Genomic DNA, 18,587 nt, shown 5'->3' with positions numbered 1-18,587 from the left:
GCGTCGTGCCATATTCGCTTCTTACCAATGATGTTGACTGGCAGCGTCCTTTCTCAGCGCTGCGAAATGCTTGGTTCTGTATGAGCCGCCTGAAAATGGGCTTCATACAGTAAAAAGTAAAAGAATAAAGACCAAACATTATACAAAATATTTAAAAAAAATTACAAAATGCTAAACAAAATGCAAGAATGAGGTACTCATACTTCCCTCATATTAGCTCCGGCTAATTGGAAAAAGTCAATGGGGTCCCGCTCCTGTCTATACAAGCGGATTTGGGGTCACTGGATTTTACTCCGCAGTGCACACAAAGTAAATCCCAGCAAGCCTCAGTCACCTTGTACAGATAGGAGCATGACCCCATTGACTTTGCATTGGTCTGGGGCTAACTAACCAAAGCTAGTATGAGGAACAGCATGGATTGCGCTGAGAAAGGACGCCCAACAACGATCAACAACATTTTTGAGAAGAAGGATTTCTTTTGAGTAAGAAACAGGGCCGGGGGGGTTCCACAAATTAGACCTATCCCTTTTAAGTCAGAGAAAAGAATGAGTCAGAAGGAGGGAACGGTGTATTGATTATCTGTCTCGTCTCACGCAGGTGGTACCACTCTCTGGAATGGGACACAGGCCTGTCACCCGAATGACAAGACGGGACGTGACGTCACCGCGATGTCACCATCACCACCTGCATCAGGCGTAGAGAAGGAGTGAGAGAGGAGACGATGAGTTCGAGGAATGACAGTGAGAAGACATGCGTGTGCGTGAAAGAAGTCTCGCCCACAGTTTATGTGTCGAACCAACTGCTCTGAAGGGCATCGCGCCAAGGATGAAACCATGGCAACGCATCCTTTGTCCTAGAGGCGAAAGGATGAGAGAGAACGGATACGAGCACGAGGGGGAGAGAGAGAGAGAGGGAGGGAGAAAGAAAAAAAACTGTCCTAATTGAAAGAAACAGACCAGCTCAAATTAATTTGCACTAGTGCTGGATTGAGAAGCACACTAAAGACTGCATGCTAAGTGGACACACTATAAACACCACAGACACGTAAATAAACACACACACGCACACACACACACACACACACACAAACCACACAAACTTTGACAGCCCTTACTTCTGCACCTTAAGCAAACTGGCAAAGAGAGACGATGCTCTGAGATTTGTGAAGGGGGCACGTGTACTGTAGCCTACTCTTTGTTTCAGCTCTGAAGTGTCCTAAGAGATGAGGAGCTTGCAACCCGCTCAGAGGGCCAAAAAACAAACAAACTAACAAACAAAATTGGCCTGAATTGACCGTATTCGCACGTTGTTGCTCTCATGTCATGGCCCTGGGTGGGAACAGGGTGGAAAGGAAACCCCACCTGAGTGTGACATGAGAGCAAAATGGCCGCTGTGTGATTATAGGCAGAATTAGCTCCCTCTTCTGCTCCCTTAGGTTTCCAGGTCAGGTTGTGTTCTTTATCAACGCAGGTGTGGAGGAAGGGACGAGGGAGAGGGAAGCCACTTCAAGCCGTTGAGAGACAGTAGCTGCTGTCCTCTCGGGGGTCGTTACCAGCTTAGACGGTCGTGTTAGCAGGAATTTTGGCATCAGCGCAATAGAATTGACCTATTTCAGGCCTCGCCCTCTTTTCTTGATCCTCCAACCACAACTGTCGCTTCCCCCGAGGGCGGGGAGTTAAGAAAGGAGGGCGGGGTTTGAAAGAGGTCAATAGAATTTCTAATGAGGTTTATAGAAAGAGGATATTTTTTAAAATAGCAGATTGAGCACTCTACTGATAAAAATAACTATATACAGTATATTAATGATAGGAATGTTGATTGTCGTGTGACTATTTTCAGTATTGAGTTGTGAGGAGGAAGAGGTGTATAATGAGTTTTTTTATTTTTATTTTTTTGTTTACTTCAGACTGCCTTTGTGAGAATGTTTCGCTCTTTGCTCCGGACAGAGCAACGACAATCAGAATGTCTTCAAGGGACAGAGAGAGAGAGAGAGAGAGAGAGAGAGAGAGAGAGAGAGAGAGAGAGAGAGAGAGAGAGAGAGAGAGAGAGAGAGAGAGAGAGAGAGAGAGAGAGAGAGAGAGAGAGAGAGAGAGAGGGGAGAGAGAGAGAGATGATTTAAAGGAGAGAGGTTCCCTTGAATGCTCTGTTAAAAGTGCCATATCCTATTCTTGTGTGTGTACCTAAGCGAATTCATGCAGTCTTTAAAAAGCAATATCTCCCTTGATAAGGACTCCAAGGACTTCCTTTTTAAAAATGTCTTAAGTTGCAAGTACTTAAGGGGTTGGAGGTCATTTTGTTGTACAGATATAGTAGATCGTAGGTTGTTTTATCATAGGGGCAGCGGACAAAACATAGCATAGCTCCATGTGAATGTACATAGTCAGAACCATTTCTCTGCTATCAACAGTAGCGTGTAAAATTAGTATTATTACATCACATAATACCAGTGGGATTATGCATACAGGTTAATAATCAAAGCCTTCATTTTACTAAGATGTTTATAGCAAAATGATTTAACTGACCAATATGTTGTATCAGCTATTGCTCTTTAAAATGGACTATGATTGTATATGAATCTTTTCTAGATTACATAATTTGTCTCTCGGTTTAGTGTAAGGGTTTTTTCTTCTATTGGTCAGACAATCAGTGGTAAAGTGAATTAGAGTTACAGTTTTTTCAGTGTTATATTCTGCTCTCTTTTAGTGTAGTGAGGCTTCCAATACCAAGCCAAGAAAGTGCAATTTATTTGACTGTTTACATATTGTATGTATATTTCTCCCTTTTCCCCTTTTTTTTTTTTTTTTTTTTTTTTTTTTTTTTTACTAAAAGCACTACATTATTGCCAGTGGATGATTAACTTTATAGCAAAGGTACCTATAAAGAGTTATTTATCGAGTCTGCATGATATGTAACCTTTGCCTATTGCTTCTGATCATGTGCATTTGAAAAAAAAATAAGAAAAAAACTAACAAAAAAAACGTTGTCATCAATAAGAAAGTTATAGCTCTCAATGGCATAGAATGTTGTTTCAAACGTTGGCCTCTATAATCCATGACAATAAAAGCATTTCGTCTACTAAACGCTCTCCAAATCCCTCAGTGCTTTTAGTCACAGAGCTTCCGCATTGTCGGAGAAGGGGAAACCCCACTGCAGTGGCGTTCATTAGCTTGTGATAACAGTGCCATCTAGTGGCACGAGGTTGAATATCTCATGCTGTACTGTCCTCCATAATGACCCTCAATGGAGGTCACCATCAAATGAACGCCGTTCCTCCTACAAGATGGGGGAGGGAGCATAGATAGGGAGGGAGGCGTGTATATCAAACCAAGCCGCATTTCTCGGAGACGCTCTCTGATTGGCCACTGACGCGTTTGCCCAATCCGTGACGAGCTGTGTCTTTGCCCATTTCCACGCCAAACAGCCTGCAAACTACCTGACGTTCTATCGCCATGCTCTAAGACAAACTCTAACCTTAACCAACTTCGAAAGAGTGCCTAAGCTTAACCGTCGAAAGAACTTGCCGTCACGCTCTAAGACAAACTAACCTTAACCTACTTCTCGAAGAGTGCCTAAGCTTAACCAGTGTAGAAACAGGCGTCGGCCAATCAGAGAGCGTCTCCGAGAAATGCGGCTTGGTTTGGTATTCACGCGGGAGGGAGGGCTGCAGCTCATTCTGGAGACTGGTTCTGTTCTCTCTATCCTCCTCAGCCACGAGGAAGTCTGACTAGGAAATTAGAGGAATTTACATGAAAGGCGACTGAAGAGAGTGTTTCTCAAAGTGAAGGGTTCTTAAATTAAGGTCTCCAGCTAAATGGGGAATCGTTTAAATTCTTAAACCACTATATAAGCACAATGAGAATATGTGAAAGAATAACTTCTGATTAAAAGATGCTCCTCCGTTATTTCCCCACCTACATTACATGGCCTACATGGCTTATTATCTATCAATGTGGGAGTCCTGCAAACGTTTGAGCCACTGTGACTGACTTGTACCGACACTACTGATTATTGTACTGACTTGACAGAAGTAGCTGATTGATTGATTGAACACTTTATTAACAGATTGCAGAATGGGTACAGTACAGCTCAATACAATTGTTAAGGGGATGCAGACCAGAGAAAGACTTTCGTCTTGTTTTCATCAGGGTCCCCCATTTTCAATTCATCATAACAGCTAACATCATGTAATTCTCAGTTGAAACAAATACAATACAGATGCTTAATAAATGTCTGATGAACCTTTCCACAGAGATGGATAACAATTGGTTTATAACATTGGTTTATTCACCATAACGACTCATTACAGCAAACACACATTAAAAAAGGACAGGTAACGGACTAAAATGCTAAAAGGAACAGATTTCGGTTTTTATTTATCTTAACCAATGCATTTTGGGTAACCACAATATGACTCAAGACATTAGATGATATTTGGTTTGTACTGTTTTATTGGGTATATTTACAAACAAGCACATGCAGGAGTTTAGACAGTGACTGACACTATAGGGGCACACTGTACTATATGCAACAGTAAGATACAGGGCAGGCTACAAGACACGAGAGAGAGAGCTACACAACCCACTGACACACACACGAGTGAAAGCGCAGATGTGCAGACACATTCATACTCGCATGTGCATGCACTGCCACACACACACACTCACTCACGCACACACTTAGAATACCAGATAGATAGAGACAGACAGACGAGAGGTGTCAGATAGAGATATACTTTTCAGAAACCCCAGGACCAATAAATAGCACATCCAATAAATTAACAGCTTTTGTACAAATGCATTAATTAAGACTAATCTTATCTCACACGTGGAAAAAATACACTTAGATCAACAAAAATGCATTGTCAACACAAATAATATATGTATCCTGATATTTGACTCCTGCAGATAGATTACCTCTTGCGTAAATCTGGGCATTATCCACTGAGTAGCAATGAGAGTGCAAGTTTCAGTGCCCATTCGTTGGGAGTTATGTGTGCACCGCCCCGCTAGTATCATTTTCCCTGGGCTGTTGTCATGGTGACGATAATCTCATGCTACATGGCATTGGCACAATGACATTTAAGAACCTTGAGAAACTGAGTCTACTGACCAATCAATACAGAGATACTTCAGCATAAAACGTTCCCGACCAATTAAATGGAGGTACAGTGTTTCAACCTTTTCCGACCATTCAAAGGCAAGGTCCTTTAGTTCAGTTGGACTTTTAAAACCTCATATTCTGTTAATAGGCGTCAAGTGTGACCTCGCAAAATATAAAATAAACATGAAAGTTCCTTAAAAAACAAAAGGCTTTGAGCTGCACATATTGTTGTATGCATAGTCGATACCAAAACTACAACCAAAATATGACACTAACCAATTATTTTTATATGATTATCATTAGAATCAACATATTATCACTTCCACATACTACCACTTCTACGACCACTATCGATAATACTAATGGTTATGGCAAGAAGAATGGTAAGATAAATATGATAAATATGACAGCTGAGGTACAAACCGGTGAATAACAGCCTGCACCAAACTGGCTTTACAGTAGCATTATACATTAAATACATACAGGATTTTCTTACTGCATTAACTGTAAGGTCAGGTGTTTTCATTTGTGAGGCGTATACTTTTAAGATGAGCCATATGTCTGTCTGTGAGGTTTGGTGTGGAAAATAATGATTTAGCTACAGGCTTGCTACAGCAGAGTTGTTTGATAGTGGACTGGCCTCTATATGGGTGTGGGGTAGGTAGATATTTGCCGGCATTCACTCAAAGCATTCATAGCACAGTACAATGCATACAGTGTCTAAAGGTATGAGGCTGGATCTAACATCCTTGTGGATATGATGTCAAGATGATGTCAGTACATAAAAGCACACAGGAAAGAAGCCATTGGGATTCCAGGCAAACAAATACACGTTGCTGTCTGTGTGTATGACAACTACTGGAATTGTTTTTGGTGGTGAGTTGGAAAAGCAGCAAAAGAAAGTATTGATCATTTATTTTATTTTTATTTTTATAATGATCCACTTACTTAATATGACCGGTTTTGAACTGTTTGTGTATGTTTCCCTGTCTGTTTTCTCTTGTTCATCTATCTTTATATCTATCTTGGTAAAATCAACCTCTATTCATATATCTATATATACTGTATTTATGTATGTATATTTATACAATCAAATATAGTAGCAGAAACATGTCAAACACACAGGAACCAGGCGATAAGAGGTGAGAGGTCAACAGGGGTGAGAGGTCAATAGGAACACAGAACACAGCTACAGTTCACTACATTACTACTGTATGCGACAGGAGTTACGGCCCAATACTCTTGACATGGCTTTCTCCACACGATAGCCTGCTAGCCAAGGACCTTCTATGGCAGATTGCTAGTGGATTTAATCTGACTAACAGGCTATCATTTTGTCACCTCCTCAAGAGTGACCAGCCACTGATCTGAAAGCACTTAGAACCACTTAAGCAGTACAGAGGTTGTTCTACAGCATTTCCATCCAGTAATTGTCAGATCAGCAGCCAACAGGGAAAGTAGACACTGAAAGAAGGACGCTTATGGGGATACATCGCTCTGAGAGCAAAGATAAGGCCCCCCCCCCCCGCCTTCAAAAAGCTTGTTGAAATTTGACTTGTTATCAGTTCACACCATCTGCTGGGTGCCTCCTGTTACAATCCATCAGTTTACGTCTACCGAATTGGATGGATCACAATGGAAAAGAATCATTGCCATATGTTCCTAATGAATAAGCAGGTTGCACACCGCTCCTGATGCAAATAACGGAGAACAGATGGCGCAGACCGTGCACTCAACTCAAACTACAATCAGCTCAGTGTGAACTGTCCCACTCAAGAGTAGTGGTACCTCGCCATAACCTCTCGTTTATATGCCTAAAATATACATTTTTAGATTTTTTTCTTTATTGTTGTTTTTCATTTATTCACAGCAGCGATCAAGCTTGCTGAAGTCACATGATGAGGGAGGTGTAGCCAATAGGCACCAGCCCCTCCTGGTCTCCCTGACGACAGCGAATCCAGTCGTGGTCGACCCCTCCTAAAAGCACCAGCTCCTCCCCCTTCTGGAAGCTCAGCTCCGAGCCGGTGCCAGAGTGGTCGCACAGCGTTCGTACCGACCTGGGGAGGGACAGGGAAGACCGGGTTAGCCGTCACCATCAATACATGGTCCTACACTAATTGGTCAAGCTGCAATATATTATCTTAAAAAAAAAAAAAAAAGCTCTATTTGAGGTTAGTATTTTGAGGTCTCCGGTAAGGTTGAGGTTAGGGTTAAGGTAACTATTATTAGGTTTATAAGCGGAATATGTTAGATTAAAATGATGACGAGTTCCACTTTTGCAGCTTGGCTAACGAGTGATGACCTCAAAACCTGTGTATAGCTTCACAAAACCGCCATCTCTCTGATTTTCAGGACTCATGACTCGACTTGGACTTGAGCACTGATGACTCGGACTTGAGCAATGACTGCATTCGGAAACAAGATGGCGCCGCCCACGGCTGCCTTGGCGCTACAGTGTGCTGCGTTTTGTTTGTTCAGTGTTGTATCTGTGTCCTGTCTAACGTCTTACACCAAAGAAGAACTTCTGCACATCGGGTGTTCAAACCCATCGGACACTTTCCCAACACTACTCACCCGTTCAACGGATTTATTGGATATACTGGTCAGGGGGACCGCGTTCTTCGCCAGTGCTGTGCGCTGGATCAGACAGCAACGGGGAAGGAGAGGCGGCTGTCTGGTTCGCCTCCGGCGGCGGGGCTCGCGGCCACCACTTCCCGGTATATTCCTCGGAAACGTGAACTCTATACCAAATAAAATGGACGAACTCCGGTGGCTGGTTGCGGGAAACAAGGACTTCCACTCCACAGCTGTCTTTGCGTTGGTGGAGACCCATCTGAAGCCATCAGTCCCAGACGGGGCTGTACAGCTTGAGGGCTTTTCTGCGTTTCCTGCCGACAGGGACTTCGAGGCGGCGGGTAAGTCGCGTGGAGGGGGTCTTATGTTTTTTATTAACAATCGCTGGTGTTCCGATGTGACAGTGATTCACCAACACTGTTCCTCTGCTATCGAATCCCTCTTCATCCGCTGTCGTCCATTCTATTCCCCCCGTGAGTTCAACTCTTACATCCTCGTCTGTGTTTACATTCCTCCTGACGCTGACGTCACCGCAGCGGTAGACACACTAGCCGAACAGCTGACGAATGTTGAACGTAACCACCCGGACAGTTTTGTTGTTGTATTGTGGGATTTTAACCAGGCTCATCTGAGCCGGTCTCTCCCCAAATACAGGCAGCAAGTCACTTGCCCAACTCGGGGAGTGATCACTGCTACTGTACTATTCGGCAGGCCTACCATTCTGTCCCCCATGCTGCACTGGGCAACAGTGATCATCATCTCATCCACCTGATCCCTCGCTACAGGCAGAGGTTAAAACAATCAAAACCTGTAGTGCGGAGCTTCAGAGTGTGGTCCAGTGAGGCATGCGAGTGTCTCCGCGCCTGGCTGGAGAGGGCAGGCTGTGACCAGGACTTTGTTGAGTGGGCGGGGCCTGAGGCTGGAAACAACCTGGATGACTACACAGACACTGTGACATCCTTCATCAGCCTCGGCGAGGAGGTGTGTGTCCCCCTCCGCACTAGGAAGATCTACAACAACAACAAACCCTGGTTTTCAGCCCAACTCAGGCGGCTGAGGTCGGAGAAGGAGGTGGCCAGGCTCAGTGGTGATGCTCATCGGTTCAGGCAGGCCAAGTACAAATTCGCCAAAGAGGTGAGGGAGGCGAAACTTCGCTTCTCAGAGAAACTGCAGCAGCAGCTCTCTGAGGGGAATTCCTCCTCCGTTTGGAAAGGCCTCAAGACCATTACAAACTATAAGCCGAAGTCACCACAGGCGCCTGATAACCTCCCCCTGGCGAACGACTTTACTTACTTACTTAGGCCCATCGCTCCCAATGGAGCATAGGCCATCTACGACTTTTCTCCATCCAACACGGCTTTGGGCTGTCCTTTCTGCCTCCCCCCAGGTAGTTCCTTGTCTCTTGAGCTCCGCCTCAGTGTCCCGCCTCCAGGTGTTCTTAGGCCGCCCTCTCTTCCGCTTCCCTTGGGGATTCCAAGTCAGGGCCTGGCGTGTAGTACTGGTAGCCGGTTTCCTCAAAGTGTGGCCTATCCATCCCCACTTTCGTCTCAGGATCTGCTTCTCCACTGGTTCCTGTCTTCCTCTCAGCCATAGTTCCTCATTCTTGATTTTGTTTGGCCACCGGATCCCAAAGATGCGTTTCAGACAGCTGTCTATAAAGGTCTGTATCTTCTGCAATGTTCTTTTCGTCATTCTCCAAGTCTCTGAACCGTAGAGAAGGACAGATTTGACATTTGAATTGGAGAGCCGCACTTTGGTTGTCATGGCGATGTCCTTGGAGGACCAGATGTTCTTCAGAATGATGAATGCTGCTCTGGCTTTGCCTACTCTTGCTGTGACGTCGCCATCTGTGCCGCCCTTCTTATCCAAGATACTGCCTAGGTAAGTGAAGGAGTTGACTTCCTGTATGGATTCATCACCTACTGCGACTGTGTTGTTGGTAGAGGTGTTGATCATCATTAGGTTGGTTTTCTTCCTGTTTATTCTCAACCCAGTCTCAAGGTTACTGTAGGTTTGAGAAAGAGGTTCCCCCCCGCCCTCTTCCTTCACCCACTCGGTCACAACCTCCATCCCCCCACCCCAGTGCCCCCCCCCCCCACCCCCCCCCCCCTCCCCTCTCTCTGTCAGTGTGAGAGAGGTGAAACGGCTGTTTTCTAGTCAGAATCCCCGGAAGGCGGCCGGCCCGGACTCTGTCTCCCCCTCTGCCCTGAAGCACTGTGCTGACCAGCTCGCACCGGTGTTTACCACCATTTTTTATGCATCGCTGGAGCTGTGTCACGTCCCAGCATGCTTCAAGGCCTCAACCATCATCCCCGTCCCCAAGAAGGCCAAGGTCACGGGCCTTAATGACTACAGACCTGTCGCCCTGACCTCTGTGGTCATGAAGGTCCTGGAGCACTTTGTCCTGGCCCACCTGAAGCTCACAGATCCTGTGCTGGACCCGCTGCAGTTCGCGTACAGAGCCAACAGATCCACAGAGGATGCTGTGAACATGGCTCTGCACTACACGCTGGAACATCTGGACTACGCGGGCAACTATGTCAGGATCCTGTATGTGGACTTCAGCTCGGCCTTCAACACCATCCTTCCACCCATCCTGGAGCACCAGCTATCCCTGCTGCAGGTGCCGGCCTCCACTCGCAGGTGGATTACCGACTTCCTGTCCAACAGGTCTCAGCGGGTGAGGCTGGGGAACAACCTGGAGCTCAATGCTCAAAAGACAGTGGAGATGGTAGTGGACTTCAGGAAGAAAGCAGCCCTGCCCCCTCCCATCATACTGGGAGGCACTCAGGTGACCTCCGTGGAGTCATGCCTCGGCATGACCATCTCCCGGGATTTGAAGTGGGAGCTCAACATCACGGGCCTGCTCAAGAAGGCCCAGGGGAGGATGTTCTTCCTCCGGCAGTTGAAGAAATATAAACTGCCGAGGACCATGATGGCCCAATTCTACACGGCCATCATTGAGTCCATCCTCACCCACTCCATCATCTCCTGGTTCCCAGCTGCAGCGGCAAAAGATCTTGCCAAGCTGCAGCGGGTGATTCGCTCCCCGGAGAGGGTGATCGGCTGTCCCCTGCCCTCCCTCAGGTCCCTGCACGACTCCAGGGCGCTGAAGAGGGCGAGGAAGATCATGGCCGACCCATCCCACCCATCCCACCCCGGTCACAGCCTCTTCACCCTGCTCCCCTCTGGGAGAAGGCTGAGGATCCCAAAGGCTGTGAAAGCTCGACACAGACTGAACTTCTTCCCCTCAGCCGCCAGGCTGATAAATGCCTCAGGTCCCCCCCCCCCCCCATCGGTACCCCCCCCCCCCCCCCCCCCTCTGCCCCCAAGTGACACTGGCACAATGACACTGACTGCACTGCACTAGTCCGTACTGGAACTCTGCACTCTTCACTTTATATATATATATGTATTTTATTGATTAATCCCCCACTGCACTGTTTCGTTTCTTGTCTGTGTTGGTGTTGTTTACTGTGAAAAAAGAAAGAAAATGCATACACTGTATTGCTGCAACAATTACCAATGTGTTTTACACAAATGGCTCAATAAAGGAATCTGAATCTGAATCTGAATTCGGACTCGGAAAGGTGCAGACTCCGACTCAGACTTGTTAATTGATAAATACAGTTGTTTATTTAAATGTTATTTTGTAATAGGCCCTAATCATTTGGCATAATATATTGATGGCTATATTAATACCATAACATTATTTAATTTTGTGCAAGGGCAGAGACGTGTGTTCCACCTACATGCTGATTCACGTCGATACCCTCATGTTCAGTACTTAAAACACTTTGAGTGCCAGCCACGAGAAATCTCGTTAGTTCATGCCATGCGTTGAGTGCCAAAAACGAGAAATCTCGTTATTTAATCGTTATTTTTTTTATTATCGATTTCCATTCATTCTTCATCAATCTAGCCTCACGTTACCAGTGGGAATCTATCTGAGCTCGAACAGGGAAAATACCGCCCCCTATCGTCTCTCCGGATGGTATTGCACCCATTGGATTGGACTGAATGAAATGGATGGGAAAAAAAGACACACATTTTACTTGTCAGGCATGTAACCGGAGACGATCCCATTCATTGCCGATTAATACGATTAATAAATAGGCCGAAAAATGACAACGTGTTTTGTGTATTCCACTAAAGCGCGATTCCTGCAGAATCACCTTTTTTTTCTGGAATTTTTACAAAAACAAGCATTTTTCAAAATGGTATAAAACGGAAATATACAAGATACAAGATACAAGAGTTTTATTTGTCACGGCATACAAGTATACAATGAAATGCGGGGGGTCTTGCCCGCAACGATGTGCATAATTACAATAGTAATATATAATAAGAATCCAATAGAACGACATTGTGCAATAACAAGTAACAAAGTATGGCATATCGGTATCTGTACATGAGTTATTTACAGAGCATGGTAGGACATGCTAGGTCCTGTGGTAGTGCAATACACGGTTAGCTACGGATGAGGCACTGGGTCTTTATGTACACTGCTATACAATGCTATATTTTACAATCTCAAGCTATACTATACTATTCTTAAAGTGACCTTTCCTTCTGTAAAGTGACCATAAGTGTGAGCGTGTGCAGCATGAGTGTGTGTGTGCTCATGTTAAAGTGGCTGCTAGTGTGTGAGCGTGTACAGTGTGTGTGTTGTGTGTGTGCTCATGTGTGAAATGTACCGATTAAAAAACAATCCGTTTCGACAATGTTGACTGCAAACAAGTCATTGATAAGCGACGGGCGTATTAGACACATAGCCATAATTTAAGATATAGTTTATGAGTTCGCAAATGTGCTCGCCCTCCCATTGACTACAGCGCCGGCACTCAAACGCTAAATCGTGCGCCCCCTGCTGGCACTCAAAGTGTTAAGGTGCCTAAAGAGACACCCCGAATCGTGCGCTTTGCTTACACAGATTTGCATTTGTTTGTCTATTGTGTCACAAAGTAAATAAACTCCCTTTGAAATGGTGACCACTGTGTCTTTTATGTTTAATGTAGACCTTTTTTTATTTGTACGTCAGCTCTTTGACTGCCAGAGTGGAGTGGACTCAACCTTGATGACTTGGACTCGGACTAGGATAATGGGGACTCGACTCAGACTCTGGCTCTTCTTTGGTGACTCGGACTTGGACTCGAACACTGGGGACTCGAGACTCGACCTCGAGATTTAGTGAATCGACTACAACACTGGTTGCAGATAGTTGAAATGTAGCTTATTTTACTGTTTCACATCCTGTGCGTCCCCCTAGATGAGTGTCTGCTGCTAAATGCCTAAAATGCAAAAGGTCAATAAAAAGAAAACATTCTTCATCATCATCGTTATCATCATCATCATTCTCCTCCTCCCTCCTCATCATCATCATTCTCCTCCTCATCATCATTCTCATTCTCAACATAATCATCATCATCATTCTCCTCCTCATCATCACCATTCTCCTCCTCCTCCTCATCATCATCATCATTCTCCTCCTCATCATCATCATTCTCCTCCTCAACATCATCATCATCATCATTCTCCTCATCATCATCATTCTCCTCCTCAACATCATCATCATCATCATCATCATTCTCCTCAACATCATCATCATCATTCTCCTCCTCATCATCATCATTCTCCTCCTCAACATCATCATCATCATTCTCCTCCTCATCATCATCATTCTCCTCCTCAACATCATCATCATCATTCTCCTCATCATCATCATTCTCCTCCTCAACATCATCATCATCATCATCATTCTCCTCATCATCATAATCATTCTCCTCAACATCATCATCATCATTCTCATCACCATTCTCCTCCTTAACATCATCATCATCATCATTCTCCTCCTCCTCATCATCATCATTCTCCTCCTCATCATCATCATCATTCTCCTCATCATCATCATCATCATCATCATCATCATCATCATCATCATCATCATCATCATCATCATTCTCCTCCTCAACATCGCCACCATCATCTCCACATGCATACTGCACCTGAGGGGCCTGGGTCTATCGCTCATCTCCACCTCCTGCACCTCTCTCTCCAGCTCTGGTTCACTCTCTCCCTGGGCCTCCTGCACCCTCCTGAGCATCGGGGTGGAACTGCTGCTCACCATACGGGTCAATGCGGTGACCCCCGGCGCCAACCACTGAGAGGGACGCCTGGAGAGAGGGAGGGGGAGAGAGAGAGAGAGAGAGAGAGAGAGAGAGAGAGAGAGAGAGAGAGAGAGAGAGAGACATAAAGAGGTGCATCGCAGAGCTGTATCCCGTTAAAAACATTCCCAGTTTAAAATGCTAATATGTTTCTAAGACCCTAAACATGGCAAATTTGTTGCTCAATCAAATAACCCTCCTCTACTATTACTAGTATAAGCAATTTTACGTCTCACTCCACAAATTTTCGTAGAGTCCATTAATTTCGTGTCTGCTTATCTTCCCAGAGCTGGTGACGGAAGTCGCTAGGGAGTTCCATAACGAAACTGCCTCTCTCTCTCCCTCCTGCTACCTCTTTCTCTTTCCCCTACATCCCTACTTTTACTTGCTCCTGATCTTACTCCTGTGAGGGAAAAAAATCATCTTTGCCGTCGTCTTCTCTGGTACTTGTTTATTTTAGGCTGCATGCTTGTTGACGAGGGAGTTCCATGTCACGGTTCCTTCCCATCTCTGACTGTATCACACTCATATCACACTTGTAGCACCTAACACATCAACACCACACACTCATAGGGTGTATCGACATGCACTTCACGTCGGCTAGCTAACAATCAATCAATCAATCAATCAATCAAAACCTGGTTGGTGGCGCCGACGGGCTGCTAGGGTTTCTGGAGGCTCCAAAGAGTCGGCCCAGGCTCCAGGGGACGACGGTGCCGCCGTCTACCCGAGGGAAGTCGCTCCCCGCCCGGGCTTGGAGCTCTGGAAGATCCCTGTGGATCCCCTCCTGCCTCTGGTTCTGCCCTCCGGACAGGCTCAGCTCGGCCAGGTTGTGACTCAGCCGGCCTCCCCAGCGGACCACGGCCCCCCAGCCCTGCTGGATCGCCTGTGTGTGTGGAGGTACAAGTTTCTCAAGTTTCAAGTTTCTTTAATAGTTGTCATACAGAAGTACAGAATACTTTTATACAAAATGCTTCTTACTGTTACGCTCCAGAGACTGTGCAAGACAAGATAAGTATGAAATAAAATAACATAGTATAGCATGTAAATTAGAAGTAAAAAAAAATGAGGTCACAGTGTTCAGTATAGACATTTATACAACGGCATGCAAATTTCTCGATTCTGATTGGCTGAAACAGTCCATTTACACGTCTTTATTGGCAACAATCCACGGTCCTGGGCTCAGGACCCGCCCACAACCGAATCACATAATCACTCCGCCGGCTCACTCCGGGAGAATGTTGATAGCGCCAGAATGTTGATAGCGCCATAATGACTAAATATGAAGCGATTCTGTCAAGGCGAATGTGTTAGTCCTTTAAACAATGTTGGATGATGTAATTGATGGGTCTTGAGTCAATCTAGAACAAAAGAAAAATCGCGGATTGATTGATTGATTAATTGATTGATTTAAATTTCTACTTCCTTCCCACTGACTGCAGCGTTCACTCTCACACTGTCCGACGCTGGCGTACCCACAAACACACACACTCCTGTCTGCAACAGCGGGGGAGTCAGACTGAGAGAGAAGCAGCGCTGTTTTAAGTGAGCATGGTCTATTGAATCGATTGATTGGTTGATTGCTAATTTTATTACTGTACCCCTGGTTTCCAACTGGTTAAGTTTAGGCTAAAAGAAATAAATAAAAAAATAGGGCGAAGAAAACGTTTTTTTTCCTATAGGGCAAAGAAAACTTTTTAATTTGTTTTACCTACTTTATATAGAAGCATCTAAGAATGAAGTTCTATGGAAAGTAGGTCTGCATTCCCTTAACAATTGTGTGTATTGAGCCGTACTGTATTGTACCCATTCTGCATCTGGTAATACAATTTTCAATCAATCATTCCAATAATACACAGTTGGATGTGTTAGTTGGTTGGATGCACTTCAAGCTGCTTCCACATGAGGCAACTTCTCTCAATCATTCCAATAATACACAGTTGGATGTGTTAGTTTGGTTGGATGCACTTCAAGCTGCTTCCACATGGAGGCAACTTGTCTTTTTTGTAGTTGTGGGAACAACTTTTTCTGGCGGATGGTTTTTTCAATAAATCTTCGATTAATGTGTGTTTATTGTATAGAAATAAGGTTGGATGAATCTGGCAGTTGTATAAAAGCTTTACACCACTTGCAGTCGTGATTTGTGAACAATAAACCATGCCTAGGGGGGTCTAACGACCACCCCTAGGCATGGTTTATTGTTCACAAACCACTCCTGCGCGTGATGTAATGCTTAAATGTACAATGTTCGATGCAGAATAGACGTAACTGAGTTACCATATAATATACAATACTGTGCAGTGTACTAATACAATACTATATAGTGCAAGGCAGAAATGGGATGAGGTGCAATTTAGGTACAATTTACAGTGGGTGTACGAGTTGTAGTGCAAATCCTTTATCAATAAATACAAAGTGTGTTTGTGTGGTTTAAGTGAGTGTGTGCGTGTGGGTGTGTGTGCTGTGTGCATTTGATGGTTGTTGCATAGTGTTTATTGTTCGTTTAGCAGCCTGATGGCCTGGGGATAGAAGCTTCTTCTGAGTCTTTCTGTGCTCGCCTTAAGACTCCGGTATCGCTTGCCTGACCGCAGCAGTTCAAAGAGGCAGTTGTTCGGGTGGCTCGAGTCCTTAATAATTCTCTTAGCCTTCCCCCTGCACCGCTTGTTGTAAATGTTCTGGAGGGTGGGAAGCCCCCCTCCAATTGTGCGTTCGGCTGAACGTGTCACTCTTTGTAGTCTGCTACGGTCTTGTGCAGTGCTATTCCCAAACCAGGAGGTGATGTTGCCAGTCAGGATGCTCTCTATTGTACATGAGTAGAAGTTCCTAAGGATCTTCTGACTGACTTGGAACTTCCTTAGGCGCCTGAGGAAGTAGAGGCGTTGTCGTGCCTTCTTCACAACACTGTCAATGTGTGTGGTCCATGTCAAGTCCTCGGATATGTGGGCTCCGAGGTACTTGAAACTGTTCACTCTCTCAACCGGTGCCCCGTCGATGCTGAGGGGGCTGTAGTCCTTGACCCCCGACCTCCTGAAGTCCACAATCATCTCTTTTGTTTTGCTGACGTTCAGGGAGAGGCAGTTCTCCTGACACCACTGTGACAGATTCTCTACCTCTTCCAGGTAGGCCCTCTCGTCGTTGGCAGAGATCAGGCCCACCACTACTGTGTCATCAGCAAATTTGATGATTGTGTTGTTGTTCCGCTGTGCCACGCAGTCATGTATGTACAGGGAGTAGAGGAGGGGGCTCAGAACACAGCCCTGGGGGGCCCCTATGTTGAGCGTGATGGATGAGGAGGTGCAGTTGCCTGCTCTTACCACCTGGGGTCTGCCTGTCAGGAAGTCCAGGACCCACTGGCAGAGGTCATAGTTCAAGCCCAGGTCCCTGAGCTTGGCTATGAGTTTGGAGGGGACTATGGTATTGAATGCTGAGCTGTAGTCGATGAACAGCATTCTCACATAGTTCCCCTGCCTCTTGTCCAGGTGTGATGCTGTGACATCTGGTCAGAGTGTTGCAGTTGCTCTAGAGCAGCGTTTCCCAAACTCTGGGTCGCGACCAAAAATGGGTTGCGGACCCGTTTTTATTGGGTCGCCAATTAAAAAAAAATATATATATATATATATATTATAAAAATTATTATTATTATTTTTTTTTTAAGCTGTAGATGTGTTGATTCAGTTTGGCACCACATACTTATGTGAATCTGGGTTTTCTACTCTAGCATACCTGAAAACAAATACAGAAACAGACTAAATGCTCAGCATGACCTCAGAATAGCACTTTCAAAAACCAAGCCCAGAATAGATCTGCTGGTTGAAAACTTCAACCAGCCACATACCTCTCATTAGATTTCATTGTGCCATAGATGAAATATTATACCTCGGCTTCTAGCATGATGTCAGGTCAGTAGAATTTTTAAATAAGTCCGTACAAATTAATCAGAATGTTGCTCAATGTTGGGGTTTAAGGTTGAGGGACGGAGGGAGGGGGTAAGAAATGGAGAGTTGAAAAAGGGGTGAGAAATAGAAAGGAGAGTAGAACATGTTTGTTCATTTAAAAGTGTTACAAAATTGTATGTATGAGGTGGTGAGAAACTTAATATTACACTCTGATTATTGCTGTGATGTACTTTTATAATTAAATAAATACATTTCATATACATTTGAAATTCATGGTTTGTTGTGTTCTTTATCAGTCGTTTATAAATGTATGTTATGGCAATTCATGATGTATTTTTGTAAATTTGGGTCCCGGGGAAACACCAAATTTCTCTTTTGGGTCTCGAGCTGAAAAAGTTTGGGAACCCCTGCTCTAGAGTAACACACCCACCGTGTGACTACAAAGCCACTAAGGAGCTTTGGATAGTTTTTTCCGGATCAGAGTTATTACCAAGGTAATATGTATTCTTCCTCCAGTCCGTACAAAAACAATACACAATATTACCATATGGAGTATGAAATGATGGGTCTGCTTTGAACAAAACTTCTAGGCCTGTCCTTGACCAAGAAGCACCATAGAAGGAGATGTCAAGTTACAGTGGCTACCGTTAGCTTAACCTGTGCTAGCAGGTGATACATCCGTTGTCACAGTTGCTGTGGATGTCACAGAATCACTCAAATTAACAGAATTGAAGGAAACTAGTTTCAATACTTGTTTGTCGACTAGCTAGCTGATATCCATTACGGATGTCGAGATTTTAGCATTTTGATTCTCTGCGTCAGGCTCATTGACTCCCGTTCATTCCACCGCTAC

General features: G+C 44.9%; 2 protein-coding genes across 2 annotated transcripts in view; one reads left to right on the top strand and one right to left on the bottom strand.

Moving 5' to 3' along the window:
- Positions 1-2,089, top strand: part of LOC311246582 (uncharacterized protein) — a gene marked incomplete at its 5' end in the record, with an annotated part of 28,719 nt that extends 26,630 nt beyond the window's left edge. The window contains one exon of the mRNA XM_084336732.1: positions 598-2,089. The remainder of the gene's footprint in view (positions 1-597) is intronic.
- A 2,387-nt stretch (positions 2,090-4,476) lies between these two features.
- Positions 4,477-18,587, bottom strand: part of rusc1 (RUN and SH3 domain containing 1) — a 29,849-nt gene continuing 15,738 nt past the window's right edge. Inside the window, exons 9-11 of the mRNA XM_084336123.1 lie at positions 14,477-14,724; positions 13,680-13,847; positions 4,477-7,157 (exon numbers count right to left, since the gene is read on the bottom strand). Coding sequence (XP_084192249.1) covers positions 6,992-7,157; positions 13,680-13,847; positions 14,477-14,724 — 582 coding nt within the window. The 3' untranslated portion in view covers positions 4,477-6,991. The remainder of the gene's footprint in view (positions 7,158-13,679; positions 13,848-14,476; positions 14,725-18,587) is intronic.

The sequence above is a fragment of the Notolepis coatsorum genome (assembly GCF_963971535.1).
Source record: "Notolepis coatsorum genome assembly, chromosome: 19".
Classification (NCBI taxonomy): Eukaryota; Metazoa; Chordata; class Actinopteri; order Aulopiformes; family Paralepididae; genus Notolepis; species Notolepis coatsorum.
The sequence above is the reverse complement of the archived record's forward strand: the minus strand, read 5'-3'. Positions and strand labels throughout refer to the sequence as shown.